Here is a 25,057-nt window from a genome sequence, read left to right on the forward strand (position 1 = left end):
TCTCATTTTGCACTTGACCCCCAGGAAGGAGGCTTTTCTCCTCTGGACCATCAGGGTGAAGTCAATAAAGAAAAGTATGCAATGATTGTCTTGAAGAATGGGAGAGTCCTCGCGCGCCACCCGGAGGATGGTGTCGCAGCCTTTAAAATGTACGAGTTTGGTGATGATGGGCCACCAGGGGCCCATTGAGGGCATCTCGCAGGGCTATATTTTGCTCTCTTATTGGAGAAGAACCAGGTAAGGTTTGCAGCTGGCACCAGTTCCATGACTCACTGCTCCATGTGGTGTATGATGTCTGGGCTTTCATGGCCCTCCAGCAGGCCAATGATCCTTATGTTTCTGAGCCGTGTACGCCCCTGTGCGTCCGCCAATCGCACCTCCAAGAATTGCACCCACTCCGTCAGGTCTCAAATTTTCTTCTACAGATCCGATGCCTGGGGTTGAAGGTCTGCCAAGGAGCGTTCTGCATGAGTGACCCACGCCGCCAGTTTGAATTTTCTATTACCTGTTTGATTAATTAAAATCATTACAGTAAAAACAAAATCGCTATTAAAAGTATCATAATTGAGCTGGACAGTTCCTCCCTCCTGCCCCCTGCACCCTCCCCTCCCATCCATGTCCTGGCTTTGTGGTCAGTCATATGTCCTTAGACACGTTGTGCCTTCCCCAGTGTTATTCAAAATAATTTTTTGATTAAAAGCACATTATTAGAGAATTTTAAAATACTCGAACTTGATAATTCTGATCAAAAGGGCGGCACTCCTCACTGTCTGTCGGGGACCAGCCTGCTTGCTTCAGCAGGATTTGGCGTTTCATACAGGAGCAGGGTTGCAATCCAACGAATACACAAAAGGAACAGGAAGATAGAAAGACTTAGAGAAAACCACCTAAAGGTACAAACACAAATAAGTACTCTTATTCCCTTCTTCATTAAACAACGAGAAAGAGAATAGAAAGATATCAAACAGAGAAGCAGAGGAATAAACAAAAGATCCTTCACACCGCCCTGTAAAACAGCATTAAAAAATTAGATTGAATATTTTTGAACATTTGAAAGAGATATAACCCATACAGAGACAACCTCGTAATATGGCTACACATTGAGAAAGCACGGCTCGATAGAAATTCCATTGAAACCTTGAGAGGGATAAACCCCAAATCGACAACCTTGAAAACATTGAAAAACATTGAATAGTTGAAAAGAAATAACCCAAATTGACAACCTCAAAAGGTCACAAATTGAAAAAAAATTGAAATATTGACCTTTTACAACTAGAATACATGCAAATTGATAAATCAATAGAGATACACATTTCTTACCAAGAAATACTGGACGCATGCATATACCTTGATAATTGAGTACATAAATTGATATGGGCAATTCCTACAGAGAATACTGCACGCATGTAAATGTTTACTATGCAAACTGTACATTGATAATTGAGTACACAAATCGATATGTGCAATCCCTACAGAGAATGCTGCACGCATGTTAACGTTTACTATGCAAACTCTGTACAAGGAACTTTCCATGCACAAAATTAAAAGCTAGAGAAAAATTGAGAAATTGAATTTTTGAAAACCTGCAAACCTGCAAACTGTAAATGGAATGTAAAACAGTGCGTTTAAATATCCCAATGAACCTGCAGGTAGATTGATACATTTAAAAAATATTGAAAAATCGATTTGTTGAGAGCATAACACTAGGGTCATAAAAAAAAATAAGCACTTCATTAACTAAAATAGAAATCTGAATAGAAATCATGCTCAGCTAGACCTGTGATAAATAGCTTAAATGTGCACCCAAAAGACATTGAAAAACAACAACACGCTCCTTAGTTGACATAGAGCTGGAGCTGTCTTATTGGAAGCAACCAAAATAAATAGGGCAATTGAAATTGAGCATGTTGAAACGAACAGAAACTTGCAGCTTCGTGATGCACTAGATGGCAGTCTTGTGAAGAAATTGAAAGACCTAACTCGAACTCGTTTGTGCTTATTTCTGTTTTCATGTTGTGAAGAAATTGAAAGACCTAACTCGAACTCGTTTGTGCTTATTTCTGTTTTCATGTTGATTCCTGAAATCGATAGGTCTCCGTGTTCACAGAGAATACCAGTGAAAAAAAACATGTTCCGTGCAGAGTTTCAAAAAATAGGTAGTGTTGGCTGCCAAAATTATAAAACACTGTGTTATGCTTAGTTGTGCATGCGCTCGTTTCCCTCTAAATTTTGAAAGAAGACACCAAATTGAGACGGGCATTAACAAGTATGATGGGCAAATCCACAGCATAAACCTCGATCAAGAGATACATCGACATGCTCTGCGTAAGGAGTTAGACTAAGATATTGAGCTTACTTGCAGAACCCCAGTCCGGCAGAAAACACTTCCAATGAAGAACACCTCCTGTCCTGGTTTTATTAGCTCTACATTGTGCTCCCGTAACCATGAGAACACAATACAAAATGGCGGCTTGAAAAGAACACCTCCCATCCTCGTTAACTAGCTCTACATTGCGCTTCCTTTACCAAGGGAACACAGTACGAAAACACTGCTTGACGTTGTGCAAGCCTACGCAGTGACGTCCTCAAAGTACTTCAGAAATCTAAGAATGAAGAAAGATGAAGACGCTAGATGCCAATGACGGATTTTTTCCCCTGGTACACAAGAAGATTCGACGACGTCATCAGTCATAAAATGACAGCGTCAACGAAGGATCGCTCAGCTGACACCCGGTGAGTGAGGACACGAGCATACAAGAACAGACACACCAGCATATGACTCACGGTTAAATGAGACGAGTTCGAGTACAACAGCTCACATTGCCGATTTTCTTATAACAGCAAAATAGGAACACTGAATGGCAACAGCTGGGCTGATTCGTTTGCAGCTTGATTAAAGTTCGTTTGCAGCTTGAATAATGTCAATGTTCCTTCAGTCTTGAATATTTTACCGCGTTACTTTGTAGGCAGCTGTAGTATCTGGGCATCCGCTGGGCGTTGATTTACTTGTTCACAGAATGCCCCTTAGATTTTCTTGAATAGTATCTTGGATGGCAAATATTTAAAATGGTGAAACGCAGCATTTGTATATTGATATTTCGTTTTGCGCTGGGAACCAATTACTTGAGATTGAAATATTGTAGATTCTCGTTGAAGGTGTTTAAAAACACAGAGGTCGATGAAATTGAGGAAGAATCTGGCTTGAACCGGTAAGGGCGACCGGTGTGATGGTCACTGGTGGGGCTCTGAAGCCAGAGTCTTTGCTTGATGTTTGATAGAATTTGAATATTTTGCCTTCTTGAATATAGAGTTCTTGAATTGACGTGTAGATAAATTGATAAGGATTTTGAATAACTCGCCTTCATGAAACTTGTCTTCTTTAGTTGCCTTCTAGAAACTTGACTTTAGTTGCCTTCTTGAAACTAGACTTCTTTAGCTGAGCACGTAGGTAAGATCAACTCGTCGCCAAAAAGATGTAGTAATGTAGTCCAGACTGGTTGAGGTATTTCAAGAGTATTTATTGTAAGATGTTAAGTATCCTGGAATAAGCCCCACCAGGAGCAGCCAGCAAGCAGCTCAGCCCCATCATAACTGTGGCTTATCTTCAACCAGCACCCAACATTCCGTAGTACATCATAGTGCAGAAGCATTCCACTAGAAGGGCATTGAGTGGATAAAAGCAAACATAGAAATATGCAATAGATAGAATACAACAGAATGTTCGCCTTGGCCCGTTCTGAGAGCCAGACCCCAAGGTAGTTGTAGGAAGCCACTGTGCCAATTTGCAGATTGCCCAGGAGCCATTGTGCTTTCCTTTTAAGTTGGTGTCTCCCGAAGATGATTACCTTGGTCTTACCCTGGTTGACTGTCAGGAAGTTATCCTTATTAACGCGATCCAATGCATGTAGGGCTCTCTGTAGGCCCACTTTGGTGTGATCCATTATTGCTGTATCATCAACATATTGTAGTACCGCTAGCCTCACACATCCCAGCCTAGGCGCTACTAGATTGGCGCCTTGCAGAGCAGCCCCAGGCCTGCAGAGTACAAATTGAAGAGGATGGGCAGAAACACACAGCCCTGTTTCAGGCCATTGTTTGTGGCAATTTTGGGGGTCACTGTATGGGCGCTTGTTTAAACCCACACCCATGGTATCCTCATATAAGGATCTAATTGCCTTCAGGAGTTTTGGTGGAATTTCCCAGGTGTCTAATTTCCACCATAGTCTTCTGCAATCAACTTTGTTAAAAGCTGTGCTGTAATCGATGAAGCAGCAAAACAATGGAGCCCTTATCTTCTTCCCTGCCTGTGTTGATAGATGAGCTAATGCATGGATGTTATCCAAGGTCGACGACTGTGACCTAAAACCTGACTTATGGAAGGGTATGATGTCTTTTTCTTGCACCCAAGACTCCAGATCCTTCAAGAGGAGACGAGTGTAGGCCTTGCTTCAAGGTGGAGAAGGGCAATAAGACTATAGTTTGATGGCTTCAAACGGTCACCATTTTTAAAGATGGGGACAAGTATAGAGCCCCTCCAAGAGTCTGGTGTCCTAGCTGTTGAAAGGATCTGGTTAAAGAGAGGGGTTAGGATTGCTGCCCAGAAGTCTGGCGCCATTTTAAATAAAGGTGCAGGTAACACATTTGTCCCTGGAGCTCCATCGTTCTTCATGTTATTGAAGGTCGTGAAAACCATGTTGTAATTTATCAGACCTGATGACCTACAATGCTCCTCTTCCCAGGTGCTCTGATCCATAAGGCCATTATCAGGAGGGACATTTGAAACTTGGAACTTTATTTCATTTGGCTGGGTCTGCCCCTCTTTCCACCTCATTGCTTCTGAACTACCTTTATTTGAAAGAGCGTGCAAGTATAGTTGCGCCAGGTGGTTTAGCCAAAGACAAACAATTGATGGACGGAATGCAGAACAAATCAAAACATTCACCCCCAGTCAAGAGATCTGGGTGAAATCCATCATTTTTTTGCTCATCATGCCACCCCAGTTTAGACCTCGCCATATGCAAATTAGTCTTGACCCTGTGCCTCATTGGAACAGTCCAGCCCAAAAGCCAAGCCAGGTCTTCCCTGGACCGGAAACAAGCATCCTATGACCGGTTTCGGGGTTTCTCCCCTCTTCAGCCAGGATAGCTTGATTCCAGTTGCACAGTGCGCCCAGGACCCACGTCTGGGCATACCTGGCGCACTTAGGGTGAAAAAGCAAAAGACACACAATTGAAGAGCGGAATGCAGAACAAATCAAAACATTCACCCCCAATCAAGAGATCTGGGTTAAATCCATCATTCTTTTGCTCACCATGCCACACCAGTTTTGACCTGGCCATATGCAAATCAGTCTTGACCATTTGCCTCATGGGAACAGTCCAGCCCGAACTGGCAAGCCAGGTCCTCCCTGGACCAGAAACAAGCATCCTATGACTGGTGTCTGGGTTTCACCACTCTTCAGCCAGGATAGCTTGATTCCAGTGGAACAGTGAGCCCAGAACCCACGTCTTGGCATACCTGGCACACTTAGGGCGAGAAAGCAAAAGACACACAATTGATGGACGGAATGCAGACAAATCAAAACATTCACTCCCAGTCAAGAGATCTGGGTTAAATCCATCTTCCTTTTGCTCACCATGCCATCCCAGTTTGAGCCTGGCCATATGAAAATCAGCCTTGACCCTGTGCCTCATGGGAACAGTCCTGCCCGAACTACCAAGCCAGGTCTTCCCTGTACCGGAAACAATCACCCTAGGACCGGTTTCGGGGTTTCACCCCTCTTTAGCCAGGATAGCTTGATTCCAGTGGCATAGTGAGCCCAGGACCCACATCTGGACATACCTGGCACACTTAGGGTGAAAAAGCAAAAGACACACAATTGAAGAGCGGAATGCAGAACAAATCAAAACATTCACCCCCAATCAAGAGATCTGGGTTAAATCCATCATTCTTTTGCTCACCATGTCACACCAGTTTTGACCTGGCCATATGCAAATCAGTCTTGACCCTTTGCCTCATGGGAACGGTCCAGCCCGAACTGGCAAGCCAGGTCCTCCCTGGACCGGAAACAAGCATCCTATGACTGGTGTCGGGGTTTTACCCCTCTTCAGCCAGGATAGCTTGATTCCAGTGGAACAGTGAGCCCAGAACCCATGTCTAGGCATACCTGGCCCACTTAGACCGAGAAGCCAAAAGAGACACAATTGATGGACAGAATGCAGACAAATCAAAACATTCACTCCCAGTCAAGAGATCTGGGTTAAATCCATCTTCCTTTTGCTCACCATGCCACCCCAGTTTAGACCCTGCCATATGAAAATCAGTCTTGACCCTGTGCCTCATGGGAACAGTCCTGCCTGAACTGCCAAGCCACATCCTCCCTGGACCGGATACAAGTATCCTAGGACCGGTTTCGGGGTTTCACCCCTCTTTAGCCAGGATAGCTTGATTCCAGTGGCATAGTGAGCCCAGGAACCACATCTGTACATACCTGGCACACTTAGGGTGAAAAAGCAAAAGACACACAATTGAAGAGCGGAATGCAGAACAAATCAAAACATTCACCCCCAATCAAGAGATCTGGGTTAAATCCATCATTCTTTTGCTCACCATGCCACACCAGTTTTGACCTGGCCATATGCAAATCAGTCTTGACCTTTTGCCTCATGGGAACAGTCCAGCCCGAACTGGCAAGCCAGGTCCTCCCTGGACCAGAAACAAGCATCCTATGACTGGTGTCTGGGTTTCACCCCTCTTCAGCCAGGATAGCTTGATTCCAGTGGAACAGTGAGCCCAGAACCCACGTCTTGGCATACCTGCACACTTAGGGCGAGAAAGCAAAAGACACACAATTGATGGACGGAATGCAGACAAATCAAAACATTCACTCCCAGTCAAGAGATCTGGGTTAAATCCATCTTCCTTTTGCTCACCATGCCACCCCAGTTTAGAGCTGGCCATATGCAAATCAGTCTTGACCCTGTGCCTCATGGGAACAGTCCAGCCCAAACTACCAAGCCAGGTCCTCCCTGGACCAGAAACAAGCATCCTAGGACTGGTTTCGGGGTTTCACCCCTCTTCAGCCAGAATAGCTTGATTCCCATGGCCCAGTGAGCTCAGGACCCACGTCTTGGCATACCTGGCACACTTAGGGCGAGAAAGCAAAAGACACACAATTGATGGACAGAATGCAGAACAAATCAAAACATTCATCCCCAGTCAAGAGTTCTGGGTAAATCCATCATTTTTTTGCTCACCATGCATCACTAGTTTAGACCTGGCCAAATGCAAATCAGTCTTGACCCTGTGCCTCATGGGAACAGTCCTGCCTGAACTGCCAAGCCAGGTCTTCCCAGGACCGGAAACAAGCATCCTAGGACCAGTTTCGGGGTTTTACTCCTCTTCAGCCAGGATAGCTTTATTCCAGTGACACAGTGAGCCAAGGACCCAAGTCAGGGCATACCTGGTGAACTTAGGGCGAGAGAGCAAAAGACACACAATTGATGGACGGAATGCAAAACACATCAAAACATTCACCCCCAGTCAAGAGATCTGGGTAAATCCATCATTCTTTTCCTCACCATGCCACCCCAGTTTAGCCCCTGCCATATGCAAATCAGTCTTGACCCTGTGCCTCATGGGAACAGTCCTGCCCGAACTACCAAGCCAGGTCTTCCCTGTACCGGAAACAATCACCCTAGGACCGGTTTCGGGGTTTCACCCCTCTTTAGCCAGGATAGCTTGATTCCAGTGGCATAGTGAGCCCAGGACCCACATCTGGACATACCTGGCACACTTAGGGTGAAAAAGCAAAAGACACACAATTGAAGAGCGGAATGCAGAACAAATCAAAACATTCACCCCCAATCAAGAGATCTGGGTTAAATCCATCATTCTTTTGCTCACCATGTCACACCAGTTTTGACCTGGCCATATGCAAATCAGTCTTGACCCTTTGCCTCATGGGAACGGTCCAGCCCGAACTGGCAAGCCAGGTCCTCCCTGGACCGGAAACAAGCATCCTATGACTGGTGTCGGGGTTTTACCCCTCTTCAGCCAGGATAGCTTGATTCCAGTGGAACAGTGAGCCCAGAACCCATGTCTAGGCATACCTGGCCCACTTAGACCGAGAAGCCAAAAGAGACACAATTGATGGACAGAATGCAGACAAATCAAAACATTCACTCCCAGTCAAGAGATCTGGGTTAAATCCATCTTCCTTTTGCTCACCATGCCACTCCAGTTTAGACCCTGCCATATGAAAATCAGTCTTGACCCTGTGCCTCATGGGAACAGTCCTGCCCGAACTGCCAAGCCACATCCTCCCTGGACCGGATACAAGTATCCTAGGACCGGTTTCGGGGTTTCACCCCTCTTTAGCCAGGATAGCTTGATTCCAGTGGCATAGTGAGCCCAGGAACCACATCTGTACATACCTGGCACACTTAGGGTGAAAAAGCAAAAGACACACAATTGAAGAGCGGAATGCAGAACAAATCAAAACATTCACCCCCAATCAAGAGATCTGGGTTAAATCCATCATTCTTTTGCTCACCATGCCACACCAGTTTTGACCTGGCCATATGCAAATCAGTCTTGACCTTTTGCCTCATGGGAACAGTCCAGCCCGAACTGGCAAGCCAGGTCCTCCCTGGACCAGAAACAAGCATCCTATGACTGGTGTCTGGGTTTCACCCCTCTTCAGCCAGGATAGCTTGATTCCAGTGGAACAGTGAGCCCAGAACCCACGTCTTGGCATACCTGCACACTTAGGGCGAGAAAGCAAAAGACACACAATTGATGGACGGAATGCAGACAAATCAAAACATTCACTCCCAGTCAAGAGATCTGGGTTAAATCCATCTTTCTTTTGCTCACCATGCCACCCCAGTTTAGAGCTGGCCATATGCAAATCAGTCTTGACCCTGTGCCTCATGGGAACAGTCCAGCCCAAACTACCAAGCCAGGTCCTCCCTGGACCAGAAACAAGCATCCTAGGACTGGTTTCGGGGTTTCACCCCTCTTCAGCCAGAATAGCTTGATTCCCATGGCCCAGTGAGCTCAGGACCCACGTCTTGGCATACCTGGCACACTTAGGGCGAGAAAGCAAAAGACACACAATTGATGGACAGAATGCAGAACAAATCAAAACATTCATCCCCAGTCAAGAGTTCTGGGTAAATCCATCATTTTTTTGCTCACCATGCATCACTAGTTTAGACCTGGCCAAATGCAAATCAGTCTTGACCCTGTGCCTCATGGGAACAGTCCTGCCCGAACTGCCAAGCCAGGTCTTCCCAGGACCGGAAACAAGCATCCTAGGACCAGTTTCGGGGTTTTACTCCTCTTCAGCCAGGATAGCTTTATTCCAGTGACACAGTGAGCCAAGGACCCAAGTCAGGGCATACCTGGTGAACTTAGGGCGAGAGAGCAAAAGACACACAATTGATGGACGGAATGCAAAACACATCAAAACATTCACCCCCAGTCAAGAGATCTGGGTAAATCCATCATTCTTTTCCTCACCATGCCACCCCAGTTTAGCCCCTGCCATATGCAAATCAGTCTTGACCCTGTGACTCATGGGAACAGTCCTGCCAGAACTGCCAAGCCAGGTCTTCCCAGGACCGGAAACAAGCATCCTAGGACCAGTTTCGGGGTTTTACCCCTCTTCAGCCAGGATAGCTTTATTCCAGTGACACAGTGAGCCAAGGACCCAAGTCAGGGCATACCTGGTGAACTTAGGGCGAGAGAGCAAAAGACACACAATTGATGGACGGAATGCAAAACACATCAAAACATTCACCCCCAGTCAAGAGATCTGGGTAAATCCATCATTCTTTTCCTCACCATGCCACCCCAGTTTAGCCCCTGCCATATGCAAATCAGTCTTGACCCTGTGACTCATGGGAACAGTCCTGCCAGAACTGCCAAGCCAGGTCTTCCCAGGACCGGAAACAAGGATCCTAGGACCGGTTTCATGGTTTCACCCCTCTTCAGCCAGGATAGCATGATTCCAGTGGCACAGTGAGCCCAGGACCCACGTCTGGGCATACCTGGCGCACTTAGGGCGAGAAAGCAAAAGACACACAATTGATGGACGAAATGCAGAACAAATCAAAACATTCACCCCAGTGAAGAGATCTGGGTTAAATCCATCATTCTTTTGCTCACCATGCCACCCCAGTTAAGATCTGGCCATATGCAAATCAGTCTTGACCCTGTGCCTCATGGGAACAGTCCAGCCCGAACTGCCAAGCCACATCCTCCCTGGACCGGATGCAAGCATTCTAGGACCGGTTTCAGGGTTTCACCCCTCTTCAGCCAGGATAGCTTTATTCCAGTGTCACAGTGAGCCCAGGACCCACATCTGGGCATACCTGGCGCACTTAGGGCGAAAAAGCAAAAGACACACAATTGATGGACAGAATGCAGAACATATCAAAACATTCACCCCCAATCGAGAGATCTGAGTTAAATCCATGATTCTTTTGCTCACCATGCCACCCCAGTTGAGACTTGGCCATATACAAATCAGCCTTGACCCTGTGCCTCATGGGAACAGTCCACCCCGAACTGCCAAGCCAGGTCCTCCCTGGTCCGGAAACAAGCATCCTAGGACCTGCTTCGGGGTTTCACCCCTCTTCAGCCAGGATAGCTTGATTCCAGTGCACAGTGAGCCCAGGACCCGCATCTGGCATACCAGGCACACTTAAGGCGAGAAAGCCAAAGACACACAATTGATGGACGGAATGCAGAACAAATCAAAACATTCACCCCCAGTCAAGAGATCTGGGTTAAATCCATCATTCTTTTGCTCACCTTGCCACTCCAGTTTAGACTTGGCCATATGCAAATCAGTCTTGACCCTGTGCCTCATGGAAACAGTCCAGCCCAAACTGCCAAGCCAGGTCCTCCCTGGACCGGAAACAAGCATCCTAGGACCGGTTTCGAGGTTTCACCCCTCTTCAGCCAGGATAGCTTGATTCCAGTGGCACAGTGAGCCCAGGACCCACGTCTTGGCATACTTGGCACACTTAGGGCGAGAAAGCCAAAAACACACAATTGATGGACGGAATGCAGAACAAATCAAAACATTCACCCCTAGTCAAGAGATCTGGCTAAATCCATCATTTTTTTACTCACCATACCACTCCAGTTTAGACCTGGCCATATGAAAATCAGTCTTGACCCTGTGCCTCATGGGAACAGTCCTGCCCGAACTGCCAAGCCAGGTCCTCCTTGGACTGGAAACAAGCATCCTAGGACTGGTTTCGGGGTTTCACCCCTCTTCAGCCTGGATAGCTTGAGTCCAGTGGCACAGTGAGCCCAGGACCCGCATCTGGCATACCAGGCACACTTAAGGCGAGAAAGCAAAAGACACACAATTGATGGACAGAATGCAGAACAAATCAAAACATTCACCCCCAGTCAAGAGATCTGGGTTAAATCCATCATTCTTTTGCTCACCTTGCCACTCCAGTTTCGACCTGGCCATATGCAAATCAGTCTTGACCGTGTGCCTCATGGAAACAGTTCAGCCCAAACTGCCAAGCCAGGTCCTCCCTGGACCGGAAACAAGCATCCTAGGACCGGTTTCGAGGTTTCACCCCTCTTCAGCCAGGATAGCTTGATTCCAGTGGCACAGTGAGCCCAGGACCCACGTCTTGGCATACTTGGCACACTTAGAGACAGAAAGCAAAAGACACACAATTGATGGACGGAATGCAGAACAAATCAAAACATTCACCCCCAGTCAAGAGATATGGGTAAATCCATCATTTTTTTGCTCACCATGCCACCCCAGTTTAGACCTGGCCATATGCAAATCAGTCTTGACCCTGTGCCTCATGGGAACAGTCCTACCCGAACTGCCAAGCCAGGTCCTCCTTGGACCGGAAACAAGCATCCTAGGACTGGTTTTGGGGTTTCACCCCTCTTCAGCCTGGATAGCTTGATTCCAGTGGCACAGTGAGCCCAGGACCCACATCTGGGCATACCAGGTGCACTTAGGTCGAGAAAGCAAAAGACACACAATTGATGAACGGAATGCAGAACAAATCAAAGCATTCACCCCCAGTCAAGAGATCTCCATTAAATTCATTATTCTTTTGCTCACCATGCAACCCCGGTTTAGACCTGGCCATATTCAAATTAGTCTTGACCCTGTGCCTCATTGGAACAGTCCAACCCGAACTGCTAAGCCAGGTGCTCTCTGGACCGTAAACAAGCATCCTAGGACTGGTTTTGGGGTTTCACCCCTCTTCAGCCAGGATAGCTTGATTCCAGTGGCACAGTGAGCCCCAGACCCACGTCTGGGCATACCTGGTGCACTTAGGGAGAAAAATCAAAAGCCACACATTTGATGGACGGAATGCAGAACAAATCAAAACTTTCACCCCCAGTCAAGAGATCTGGGTTAAATCCATCATTCTTTTGCTCACCATGCCACACCAGTTTAGACCTGGCCATATGCAAATCAGTCTTGACTTTGTGCTTCATGGGAACAGTCCAGCCCGAACTGCCAAGCCAGGTCCTCCCTGGACTGGAAACAAGCATCCTATGACTGGTTTCGGGGTTTCACCCCTCTTCAGCCAGGATAGCTTGATTCCAGTGGAGTAGTGAGCCCAGGACCCACGTCTGGGTATACCTGGCGCACTTAGACGGAGAAAGCAAAAGACACACAATTGATGGACGGATTGCAGGCAAATCAAAACATTCACCCCCAGTCAAGAGATCTGGGTTAAATCCATCATTCTTTTGCTCACCATGCCACCCCCGTTTAGACCTGGCCATATGTAAATCAGTCTTGACCCTGTGCCTCATGGGAACAGTCCATCCCGAACTGCCAAGCCAGGTCCTCCCCGGACCGGAAACAAGCATCCTAGACCCTGTTTCGGGGTTTCACCCCTCTTCAGCCAGGATAGCTTGATTCCAGTGGCTCAGTGAGCCCCAGACCCACATCTGGGCATACCTGGTGCACTTAGGGAGAAAAAGCGAAAGCCACACATTTGATGGACGGAATGCAGAACAAATCAAAACTTTCACCCCCAGTCAAGAGATCTGGGTTAAATCCATCATTCTTTTGCTCACCATGCCACACCAGTTTAGACCTGGCCATATGCAAATCAGTCTTGACTTTGTGCCTCATGGGAACAGACCAGCCCGAACTGCCAAGCCAGGTCCTCCCTGGACTGGAAACAAGCATCCTATGACTGGTATCGGGGTTTCACCCCTCTTCAGCCAGGATAGCTTGATTCCAGTGGAATAGTGAGCCCAGGACCCACATCTGGGTATACCTGGCGCACTTAGACGGAGAAAGCAAAAGACACACAATTGATGGACGGAATGCAGGCAAATCAAAACAATTAGCCCCAGTCAAGAGATCTGGGTTAAATCCATCATTCTTTTGCTCACCATGCTACCCCAGTTTAGACCTGGCCATATGCAAATCAGTCTTGACTTTGTGCCTCATGTGAACAGTCTAGCCCGAACTGCCAAGCCAGGTCCTCCCTGGACTGGAAACAAGCATCCTATGACAGGTTTCGGGGTTTCACCCCTCTTCAGCCAGGATAGCTTGATTCCAGTGGCACAGTGAGCCTAGGACCCACGTCTGGGCAAACCTGGCGCACTTAGGGCGAGAAAGCAAAAGACACACAATTGATGGGCAGAATGCAGAACAAATCAAAACATTCAGCCCCAGTCGAGAGATCTGGTTTAAATCCGTCATTCTTTTGCTCACCATTCCACCCCAGTTGAGACCTGGCCATATGCAAATAAGTCTTGACCCTGTGCCTCATGGGAACAGTCCATCCTGAACTGCCAAGCCAGGTCCTCCCTGGACCAGAAACAAGCATCCCTGGACCGGTTTTGGTGTTTCACCCCTCTTCAGCCAGGATGGTTTGATTCCAGTGGCACAGTGAGCCCAGGACCCCGGCCTGGGCATTCCTGGCACACTTAGGGCGAGAAAGCAAAAGACTCACAATTGATGGACGGAATGCAGAACAAATCAAAACATTCACCCCCAGTCAAGAGATCTGCGTTAAATCCATCATTCTTTTGCTCACCATGTGGTTTTAGCCATTCATGCTCCGTCACTCCGTTTTCTGTTGATGCTCCTCGACTGCTCAACTGGTTGATATGCCTCCACAGACTGGAGGGGTGGTTTTTCTTCAACAGAGAGAAAACTTTAAGCAATTCCCTTTCTGTATGTTCCTTTTCGTGTTCCCACAGTTTCTTTCTTAAGGCTGACCTTAGTGCTCTAAGCAACGGTCCTTCTGTTGGTATACCCCCTCTTTTCTTTGCTTCTAAGACCTTACGGAGAGCCCGTTTACCTTAGAGTTTGTCTTTCGTTTGGCGTTTGCTTCCTGCAATGGATGGCGCTTTGATACTCGGACGTTGATGCTGAGGGTTTCCCAGCTTCAATCAGAGGTCCTCTATGATATTCTCCCAATCCTATAGGTGATAGATGCGTTGGTAGGGTGCATTCCTGCTTCAGATCCAACTAAAATCTCGTCTTCTCTCCTATATTTTCAGAACATTTTATGCTTTTCTTCCCCACTCGACTCTCCTATTGATTGAAAGATGGTGGCTGTTGGTCCTTCAAGCTGGATCACAGCTCTCAAGGGCCTGTGAACACTTTCAGCCTTGTCCTCCACTTCGAAATCTTTTAATATGGCTGTGATTGCTTCACTTACTATGATATAGTCGATTCTTGAGATATTGCTAAAGGTTAGTTGCAGATGCCAGGATGTCAAACGTGCTTCCTTTAGTTTGTGAGTTGTGTATATCTTGTGATTTTTTAGGAGATTGTAGAGGGGTTCTGCCTGCCCCTTGCACCGGGGAGGGGAGTTTGCTTTATCTAAATCCCTCAGGTTGAAGTCCCCCGCTAAGTTCACTTGATGGGATTTATATTTGTTTAGGAGATTGTCTATCGTCCATGCCAGCCCATCCATAAAGTCTTTCATCATGGTCTGTGCTGGGGTGATGTAACGGTTTAATAGTAGGAGGCGAAGCGGATGAGAGTTTAGATTCAGGGCTCTAATCTGTAACGCTTGTATCCCACGGGTGGTAGCTTGGATTTCAGTGCCCACAAGGCTGCTGGCATGTTTTATGAGAACTGATAGTCCGCCGGCCGACCTTTTTGTTGCTGGTACATGGTGTTTGTAATACCCTGCAAATGGAGTGCTGGACAGCGCCCGTGTCTCTTGGAAGCATAATATATCTCCATTTTCTAGGAACTGGTTCGTATTTTCTTTTTTTGTGATTTTGCTGATCCCTGTGATGTTCCATGAGATTATAGTTAATTGCTGCTAGAATGGGTTTACTCCCCTTGCCTCTGCCTTGCCGCGCCTGGTGCCACAACTGTTAGGAATAGTGCAGCTGGCTTCTTAATGTTCCTATTAGATGAGGAGCAAGAGGGCTTGCATGTATGGCCCGATGATTGTTTCGACATGAGATCCTGATGCCTTGAGCCCATCCAACTGCTGCTATGGGCCCCTTGGCTATTGGTCCCGTGCAAGATGGACCAGGGGCCCTTGACCCCGCTAATTATTGCTAGGACATGCAGATATTTAGATTTTGGCAGAAGCTGGACTTCTATGCCCCACTCAGCGAGTTGATGTGACTCGTCCAATACTGCTTGTTGAAGTTTCTTTTGCTTCGTACCCACCACTGTGGAATCGCCATGGGTACCCCCTGGAGACTCATAAATCTGACCCATTCCAAGTCTTCCGTTTCTATGTGATCCAGGGTGGCTAGGTGTTTGAGAAGGCGGAGGATGTTACTCCGATTTAGGTTGTCATGCTGTCCCGGGATGTGATATCTCGGGGGTAAGAACGACCTCATGGACATTTGTTGGGGAGTCTGTGGTTGGAACCACATCTCCTATTCTTAGTTTATGAACTTCAGAGCTTAACATTGGGCTTGTACTTGCTGAATTTTTCAAGGCATTTCCTACTTGGTTCTTGATTTTCCATCCTTGTGTGCTCATTGCTCTTGTCTTCTTCTTGATTCGTGGCTAAATTGTGTTGGGCCACCCAGGTACAGTAGTGTGATAGCTGTTGTTGCCTGGGTGGTTATGTCTACCTGTGCAGCACATGTTCCAACCGCTAATCCATGCCCTGGAGAAGGACTTGGTCTGGCATAAGTCTTAGGGCCCTCCGCAATTATGTGTCTTGATGAGCTTATCTGCTCTTTGTGGTCTCCATAGGTCGGGCCAGACAAAGCATCCATCTTGCCCCCCTTTTTGGCTGTAAATATTGAGTAGAACTGTCTGTTTTTAACATCACTTTGTAGGGGGAAGTGATCTATCTTCCTTTGTGGAGGTTTTCTCCCTTTTTTTTCAGTTGTTTCCTCAGCTCTTTTTTTTGCTCTCCTTGATAGGGGAGGATCTGACCTATCTGTTGTACTTGGGGCGAGTTCCTGAGTATTGGCTGTTGGAGCATCGCTTTCCCTGCTTTTGGCCCTGTGTGTGCCTTGAGATGCTTTGGGTCCATTTGCAGGGCTCCCCAGCTTTTGCACCTGAATGTGTTTGGCTCTGTCTGTTAACTTCGGGCCTGGAGGGACTGCCTCTTTCTTGCTTGAAGCCAGATGGTGAATGTTTGAGGTCGCCCGGCCGTCTGTTTTACTGGAAATCAACATGTCCCTACTTCCTATGACTATCTCTACCATGTGCGCTAGGACCTCAGGGAGAGAAGCCCACCTATCGTCTGGGCCCACTTACCCTCCCTTTGTCTGTGGGAAGGAAGCAAGGCAGCACAAGCAGCCTGGCCAGGCAGAGAAGGTCAGGAAAAGCAGACTGCATTGGTCCTCGGAGGGAGGCACTTGCCCCACCGTCAGCCAGCACCAACAGGGCGTGGCAGCACAAGCATCCCCCTGTGGCACTGGTCACATGGCCAGGGGACTGCGGACAGCCATCAATAGGGACCCTGGTAGGTCCCAGGAAGGTCAAAATATCCAATCTGTTATGGTGCTCCCTATGGTTGTCATCAGAACAAACCGGAGAGGACAGGCATGTGGGCCCTCCCTGTAGGCACCACCATTCGGAAACACTCGTCATGTAGCCAAAACCAGAGGGTCGCATGTGAGAAGCTAAGGGGTCAGAAGGCCCAGGGTCCAAGTCTGCTCTTCCCCTGGGGGTACTGCGCCAGTCAGTAAACATTCCAGGCCCACCAGGCATGCTCCAGGAATTCAGGAGCACAGCCCCAGACACCTAGGCCGTGGAGTGGAGGCCCAGATCCCTTGCGTGCCTCAGGCACCACGTGCAATCTACATCACCGGGGCCCCCTCTCTCTGTCGGGGAACCAAGATCATGTGGTATGAGAGAACCCCTCACTTACCTCCGGGAAGGTGTTCTAGCTTCGTGCAGAATCAGTGGGAGCAGGCGAAGGCCTGCTGTGGCTGAGCTCTGACAGCCCCATGCAGTGAGACCAGGAAGGTCGAGTGAGTGCCTCCCCATTTGCCGGGTAAGTGTCCAGTGCTCCACTGGAAATTCTGCTGGGGCCCTAGGGGGCCCAGGCCAGTGCACCTCGGCAGATGGGTGCAGATCTCTGGACCAGAGCCAAGAGCTCTGTGTTTAGGTGGCCACCATGTTGCTCATCCAAGCAATCCCCCAATTACTGATGATGTTAGGCATACAGAAATACTTGGTGAGAAAGTTCCTTTCTTTCTGGGGATCTCTTTGTATTAGCAAGATAGATGCTTTGTGATAAATGCAGAATATATGGGGTGAGTTCAACTCTCTGGCACATATATAGCTCAAGGGCAACTGGGTCATCTTTGTCATAAGGATTACCTGTTGTCCACGGAACCAGAGGAACAAGATGCTACTACTTGGAACACAGGGATTTGTCAAATACCTCCATCTTGGGCTTTAAGGCCTATGTGGACATCAAATTTTAATAGTCAATGCTTGAGTGCTGCCTTGCTGGACTGGGACAATTGAACGTTTGGCATCCCAACTTTAGAGTTATCCACCATATCAGCAGCCATTTGTCACCAAAATCTGTCTCAAAGGGAAAAAACATCATGCCATGTCTACAAACCTATTGACTCTTATCTAATTTCTGACAGCCATCGTTGACATGTTAAAATGATTTGCACTATAATTGAACTGCTATAGTCCAGCAGAGCTTAGAACCTGACTGGGGAGCAACATAAACACCAGCGCACCGGCCTGGTGAATCACGACACAGATCAGCTTTGTAGGAAAAAATATTGGGCCACACCAGAATCATGAATCATGATGGCTACTGTTTCTTAGAATCTTTGGTGTCTGATTTTAACCCTTTGCCTTAATAGAGTTCATCAGTTAACTACTTGGGTCTCTCTGTGGGGAGCATGTGTCCCCTAATACTGTTAGTGCTTTTCATGGTGTGAATTTTAAGGCCCAAAAAGCGCTATCTGATTAATCGAAATTTGCAACTAAGGCGGGTCAACAAATCAATACATTCAATAAATGTGAAACACATTATGCTCCACAAGAAAGATAGATAATGATTAAGTTTTCAAACTACAAAGGTTCATTAAAGGCTAAAAGTGTACCGAAGACAAAAACATCAAGTTAGTATAAATAATCAATATATAAATGCATCAATTAATATGAAGTTCAAATCAGTTCAAACTTATAAAAGAAAGAGGAAGAACTAGCATAGATTTGCTTGAAGGGAAAGGTTTTGAAAATGAGTTCTACCATAAAGAAAGTACCCTAAATCTCCTACTCTTCTCTAAACTGCATCGAAAGTGGACAAAGAATTCACCTGAACTATAATCTACTCTACACTAGCTTAACCAAATCAATTCTAACATTTGCTATTCCTACACACATTCCTCATCAAATCATCCAATCAGGTTAAGGTGAAATGACACAATTACAGGCTCATTAGATTCCTAAGATCTTCCACAATACAGCTATGCTCAGTGTCCTTCAAAATTCCATTATCTGCAGCTAAATGAGATACATGAACCAGACTGTGTTCTGCAGGTGTCTTCCTGACTATGCGACTGTTTATGACATTCCATGGTTATCCACATGAAAAGAAAACATTTCACTTATGGAAAAAAAAGAAATCAAAACTACCTTGCATTTGATAATTAGGACTTCAGCTTTGCCTTGAAATAAAATGCACATGTATCACAAACAAGATGACAACGTCAGCCATTTTAAAATCAGGCCTTCATTAGCTATGGTCAAGCTTAACATGAATAAAACATAGCTAATGCGTATTTATGTTTTATTTTTGATCTAATGCAAAATACATTTAATGTCATAAAAAATCCCTTCAAATGTTGCAGGTGGGAACACTGTTGAATCTGAATTGAGCAGTCCAGAGTAAGACATCACACACCACCTGAAATATTTAGGTTGTTGATGGCGCATGAATTGTAATGCATTCAAGATGTACAAAGTGCCTAGCATTTCATACAATTCCTCATCACATCGGACAATATACAAAATTTATGGGCTGGTGCAGAACTTGTAGGGCAATTTAGGAAGCACGCTGATGATTTCAGATTTGTTAGTTTTAGGACAAAAAGCACTATTCTAAGATGTTAACGTATGTAGAGTCTGGCACATGTTTCTTGACAGCAGAGTTGTCTCTAAACAAATAAAGGGGTATATTATCAAGACAGGCGATAAAATTATCGCCGCTTTAGCGGAAGAAAACTGCCGCTAAAACGGCGATAATGGTCTTGATAATATGTTCTATGGAATTCCAATTGAAGCCCATGTTAGATGTGAAGGACGTCTAACCTGAGCTTCAATTGGAATTCCATAGAGCATATTATCAAGCCCATTATCGCCGTTCTAGCGGCAGCGGCGATAATTTTATTGCCTGTCTTGTTAATATGACCCAAAGTTATTTATATTGTAAGCATAATTTAAAACATGGAGGTGAATAATAAAAATTGTTGCGAGAGGGCAGACTGTAATTTAACTTTTCACAAATGGCAGACATTCTTTGCCTGTTTATAGTGCCTGCTTTCCCCTGTGCTTGTTCCGCAATGAGGTCATGCATAAACGTGCATGCTCTGGAATGATGCCTGCTTAGTCTCTTGCTTGGAGGACATTTTGTGGCCTCCCATGCGATGAGTGGGGCTATGAGTAGGAGATTGGAGAATGTCAGAGACCCTTGGCTGCGTTTGTGGGACGGTGATAGTTAGTAATAGTACTGGATTCCCTCACCAATGTGCAGAGATCCATAGCTTGACCATGGGTGTCTGCAGAATGTTTTTTTTTGGGGGGGGGGGCATAATTTTAATGTCATCCATCCTCCGACCCTTTTTGACTATGTCAAAGGGCAGGGGCGTAGTCATTAAAGGGCAAGTGTAAAATCCAGGGGGGGCAAGCGTCTCTCCTTAAACTCTCCCCTGCGGATTCCCATGAGCATGACCAGGGTGGCAGGGCTTGGTCTGAAGTAGGAAACCCTGCACCCTCCCATTGGAGCAGGGCCGGATCGCCCCCCAGGGGGAGTGACTTTGTATCATCCACTGTTGTGGCTATTATCCTTGTACCCCCTCAAAATGTATGTCACCTGCACCTATTCTCGGACAAAGTGACATCTGAAACTGCAAATCTGTCAGCAATTGAACGCACAATCATGGTTATTGAAGGACTGTTATCTTCTTTGAACAGGGGCAATTATTCTCTATGCGAGAGGTCTGGCTCACTAGGTAGAGGCGGCAGATCTGTAAGCAGAGAATCGGCCAGGGACCAGGGTTCAATTCCCGACGCGGCAGGGTTGTGGACCAGGGTCAAAACGGACTCGATAATTCTCGCCTCGGTACCTACTCTAACCAGGAACACACTCGGCAACTCTGGGCATTAAAATTGCCTCATCTCTACAACGGCCCCCCACAGACGCTGGGGATGTCTGGTTTCACCTTGGAGATACCCAGAAAGGGACCATCTCACAGGGATAGCCAAGACGGGTTCCCCAGCGGTCTACAGCGCTGGGACGCCCCGTTGCTGGGGTAGCTGTGCGCTTTACAAGTCTACAACATTTACATTTACATATGCAAGAAGGAAATTCACCTTGCTCCTGCATGTGCTCCCACTATGGAACCCTGGTACTGGAGATCAAACTCTGCAGACGGGGGCCAATTTGCACCACACAATGAGGGGAAACCATTTTCTAGGTACCGCCGTGAATTTTCTAGCTACCCCTAATAAATGGCTAGGAGACACTTACAGATCGTTGAGACTGAATGCCTCTGTAAGGTAGGAAGGAGTGCCAGGGCCCCTCTCAAAGTCATCTTCATGGTTCATGGTGAAGATGTCAATAGCATGGCCCGACCTGCACAGCTTGGAACTGGGCCAGGGAACCTTTGAAGCATTAACATGGTCATCCCCAGCCGGTGAATAGGGATTATGACTTCTCTCTTGGGTAGCCACATGATCCCCCAAAGATTGCATGGGGGCACCATGCACAACATTACAAAAAGGAATGTGTGGGATGTTGCAGGAGGATATGCTACTCTTTACAGGGCAAAGTGTTAATCCCCTGCGCCCACTGCTCTGGTGATATTATTAGGGACAGGCTGAACTATTTTTTCTAAAATCGATCAACACCCTGATCTAACAGATCAGCCCATAAGGCACTGCTTGACAGCTCTATAGGTCAGTCTGACCCTGTCATTAAACAGACTAAAAGTAAGGGTGGATTCTGTGCTTAAACATGGAAAAGCACTCTTGTGTGGGCTGTCTTTGTCTTTCCAGTCCCTAAAAAAAAATCCCAGCACCGAGGCGTACCCATGGCTATAAAAGAATTCTGTGAGAGGACACTTATTATAGTCTGCACTAGATCAGATTGTGTGAGGGCATCCAATCATGATTTTCGACACAGTAGGTCGTTCTGCCCACCAGTGCAGAAGCAGATCCCTTAAATGGTGGATGTGTCTAATGAGCAGCTACTGCATGCTGGGAGCAGAAAAAAAGAATCCCACCCCTAATGAAGTGCATAATTTGCACACAGGTGTCCTATATGTTTCATTTCAACAAGGTGTGGAATTCATTAAAAAAACAAAAGGTGATGGGTAGACTACCTGCAAAAGTCTTAGGGCCCGATTCACAGAACTAACTTAAGACAACATCCTAAACTTACTACTTTTGGTATTCACAGAAGTTAGGATTTTGTCTTAAGACAAACTTAAGACAGACTTAAGACAGACTTAAGACAAACTTAAGTTAGGATTTTGTCTTAAGTTTGTCTTAAGTTTGTCTTAAGTCTGTCTTAAGTCTGTCTTAAGTCTGTCTTAAGTTTGTCTTAAGTTTGTCTTAAGTTTGTCTTAAGTTTGTCTTAAGTCAAACTTAGGACAAAATCCTAACTTCTGTGAATACCATAAGTAGTAAGTTTAGGATTTTGTCTTAAGTTAGTTCTGTGAATCGGGCCCTTAGCCACTGGTCAATTGCTCGTGCCGTCTTCTAGAACATTGTTTTTGCCCACTGCATCACATCAAAAAGGGAGCACCAATCTGCAGATTAGTTTATTTTGTTTTTCTATTGAAAAGCATAAACTGCTCATTAAGGAAGAGAACTGCTTGCAAATGGCTCTTTTGTACTTTGAGCACAGCATAAAGATGTGGCTGGGTTGTATCGCTGACTGTGCACAAACAAAACATCTGAATTGCGACCAGGCCAATAATAAAACTGGCCTCAGATGTCTAGTAAAATAGCTGTTTCCATGTTCTCCTCACCATCATTGAAATCATGTTTTCATGTATCTTTATATAGGACGAATTCATGAAAAAGAAGATTGCTGAGAGTCAGAAATTGATGAAAAAGAATTGTGAGGACCTTCAAAAAATCGGAAACTACAACTTCCAAAATGAGTAAGTCTTCTTCTAAAATATTTGCATTAATAGTACATTATAATCACCTGTTGCAGCAACTTCATTGTTTGTATTGACACCAAGGGCCTAATTGTAATGTCGGACGAAAAGCCTCTGACCTCTGGTCTAAGGATTTCCGACTGACATTGGAAGTTTAAACTCCGACGGCTGTATTACAATGACGGCGGTCGGAGTTTACACCAGCTTGGGAATCCGACTCATTTCAATGGGCTCAAGGAGCCCGGCGGCCAGGCGAAAAGGTCTCATAATCCCTTACGGATGGTGTTTCCACTGTCGAGATTATGATGGCACTTTCCTACAACAGTTCCATGTCAGCCTTTCTGACATGGAACTAATGTCGGAGAGTGTCTTTCGAGGCCCCTAGCAGGGCCCCCTTGACCCTCCGCATGTGGCACTGGGGAGCACCTGTGGTGCGCCCCTTCACATCCCTGCACCGTGTGGTAGGCACCCTGAGGTGTCAGCTACACAGTGCAGGGATGTTTAAAAAAGTCCATTGTACAATGGGAGCTTGTGCTGCGGGCGGTTTTGGCCCACCGCACAAGCTCCCATTGTAAAATGAAAATGTGTGACCACCGCATATGCAGTCGCATCCTAACTGCGGTGTTGGAACCGCTGACCCGAACTCGATCGGTTCCCCATGAGCATCGATGTCGGTCGGAGGCTGTGGTCAAGAACCTGGGCATATGTCTGGACCAGATACGTATGACGAAAGATCAGGTGATAGCTGCCATAGGTTCCTGCTTCCATATGCTAAGCCTCCTGTGCAAAGTTTTTCTTTTTCTTCCCCTCACCGTACGTAAAACACTTGTTTAGAGACTGGTGATAAGCCGCCTGTATTACTGCAATGCCCTCCTGATTACGGCATGTGAGTCTTCACTAAACTGACTTCAGGTAGTTCAAAACACCACGGCTCATCTCATCAAGAACCTACCAGCCAGAGCTGCCTCCCTCCCCCTTTTACAATATCTGCATTGGCTACTGATAAGCATGCGGGTTAGATTCAAGATATGTTACATTGTGCACAAAGCGTTAAATGGTATCTAGCTGAAAAACTCATCCAATATCAGCCAAATAGATTCCTTCGAACAAGAGAATCTTGCATGGGTGGGAAATCTTTCTTCCACTTAGCCCAATTCTACTGGAATCAGCTCCCGATTCATCTCCGTAAGTTCCCTGAGTATCTTTTGCTTAGAAAACTGCTTAAGATTGAGCTCTTTTAAATTGTCTGCACCTGGTCTGCTCTGACAGCTGTTCTTCCTACAGCGCAGAGATGCTCCTTAGGGGATGATTCGGGTGCTCTATAAGTAAATAAAATAAATAACTAGAGGAGTAATTAACAGCCTTACTTGCCCTGCAGGTAAGTGCAATAAAGCTATAAGCACCCTGTTCTCCGCCCTCAAAACAGAGAGCAATGTGGAAGAAGAAGCAAGCTGTCAGATGAAATGTACAGTGAAAACATTCATTCTCTTGTAGTACTCCCTAAGCTTTTCTACTCAGCAGCCAAGTTAGAAAAGGTTGCCCTGGCTAAAAAGTGGCGGCCTTGTCTTGCATAAAAAGTGGGGCCCACAAGGGTATATGAGTTTCCCCTTAACATGTCCATGGCTCACTGATAATATTCTAAGCACAATATGGCCTGTGATTGCATTTTCCAGTCCCTCCAGTGAAAGTGCAGGTTTAATGCCAACTTACCAACTAGACACAGAAAACCTCAAGGACTTATAACCGAAGACCCACCTGAATGTTACATGAGGATGGTGCATTCTGGGTGATGATCATTCCTGTGGTGCTCACACGATTATTTGGTGTGATTGAGTTCCAAATCTCTTTTCACCATGAATAAACACACTCGAGAATACGCACAAGGAATATCTTTTATGATTTTTATAAAAAAACATGTGCTATCCTAGTGAACATAATATGTATAGTTGTAACTATGAATATGAACAAAACAGTGGCAATTAAAACAATTATTATAAAGAATTGCAGCATTGTAAAAGTATTTCAGAATTCCCTTGCATGGATATAAGGGAACTAGTTCCTGTTCTGCAGCCCCTTGATTCTTGTCTTCAGCTAAGCTGCCTTAGCACCAAAAGGGGCCTGTTTGAGTTTCTGATGTGGCCTCTCACCCGCATACCTGTGTTGATCAAGAGAAGTGTTGTTCTGTGTAAAGAAGGTTGTTGTCTGTCTCTGTGCTCAGTAGCTATGG

General features: G+C 46.2%; 1 protein-coding gene across 2 annotated transcripts in view; it reads left to right on the top strand.

The window, feature by feature from the left end:
* LOC146866404 (serum albumin-like) overlaps positions 1–25,057 on the top strand; it is a 462,125-nt gene that overhangs the window by 379,295 nt on the left and 57,773 nt on the right. For both annotated transcript variants that reach the window (XM_085636474.1, XM_085636475.1), the window contains one exon: positions 22,733–22,830. In XM_085636474.1, the coding sequence (XP_085492600.1) occupies positions 22,733–22,830 (98 nt within the window). The remainder of the gene's footprint in view (positions 1–22,732; positions 22,831–25,057) is intronic.

Source organism: Triturus cristatus, chromosome 2_1 (genome assembly GCF_964204655.1).
Source record: "Triturus cristatus chromosome 2_1, aTriCri1.1, whole genome shotgun sequence".
NCBI lineage: Eukaryota > Metazoa > Chordata > Amphibia > Caudata > Salamandridae > Triturus > Triturus cristatus.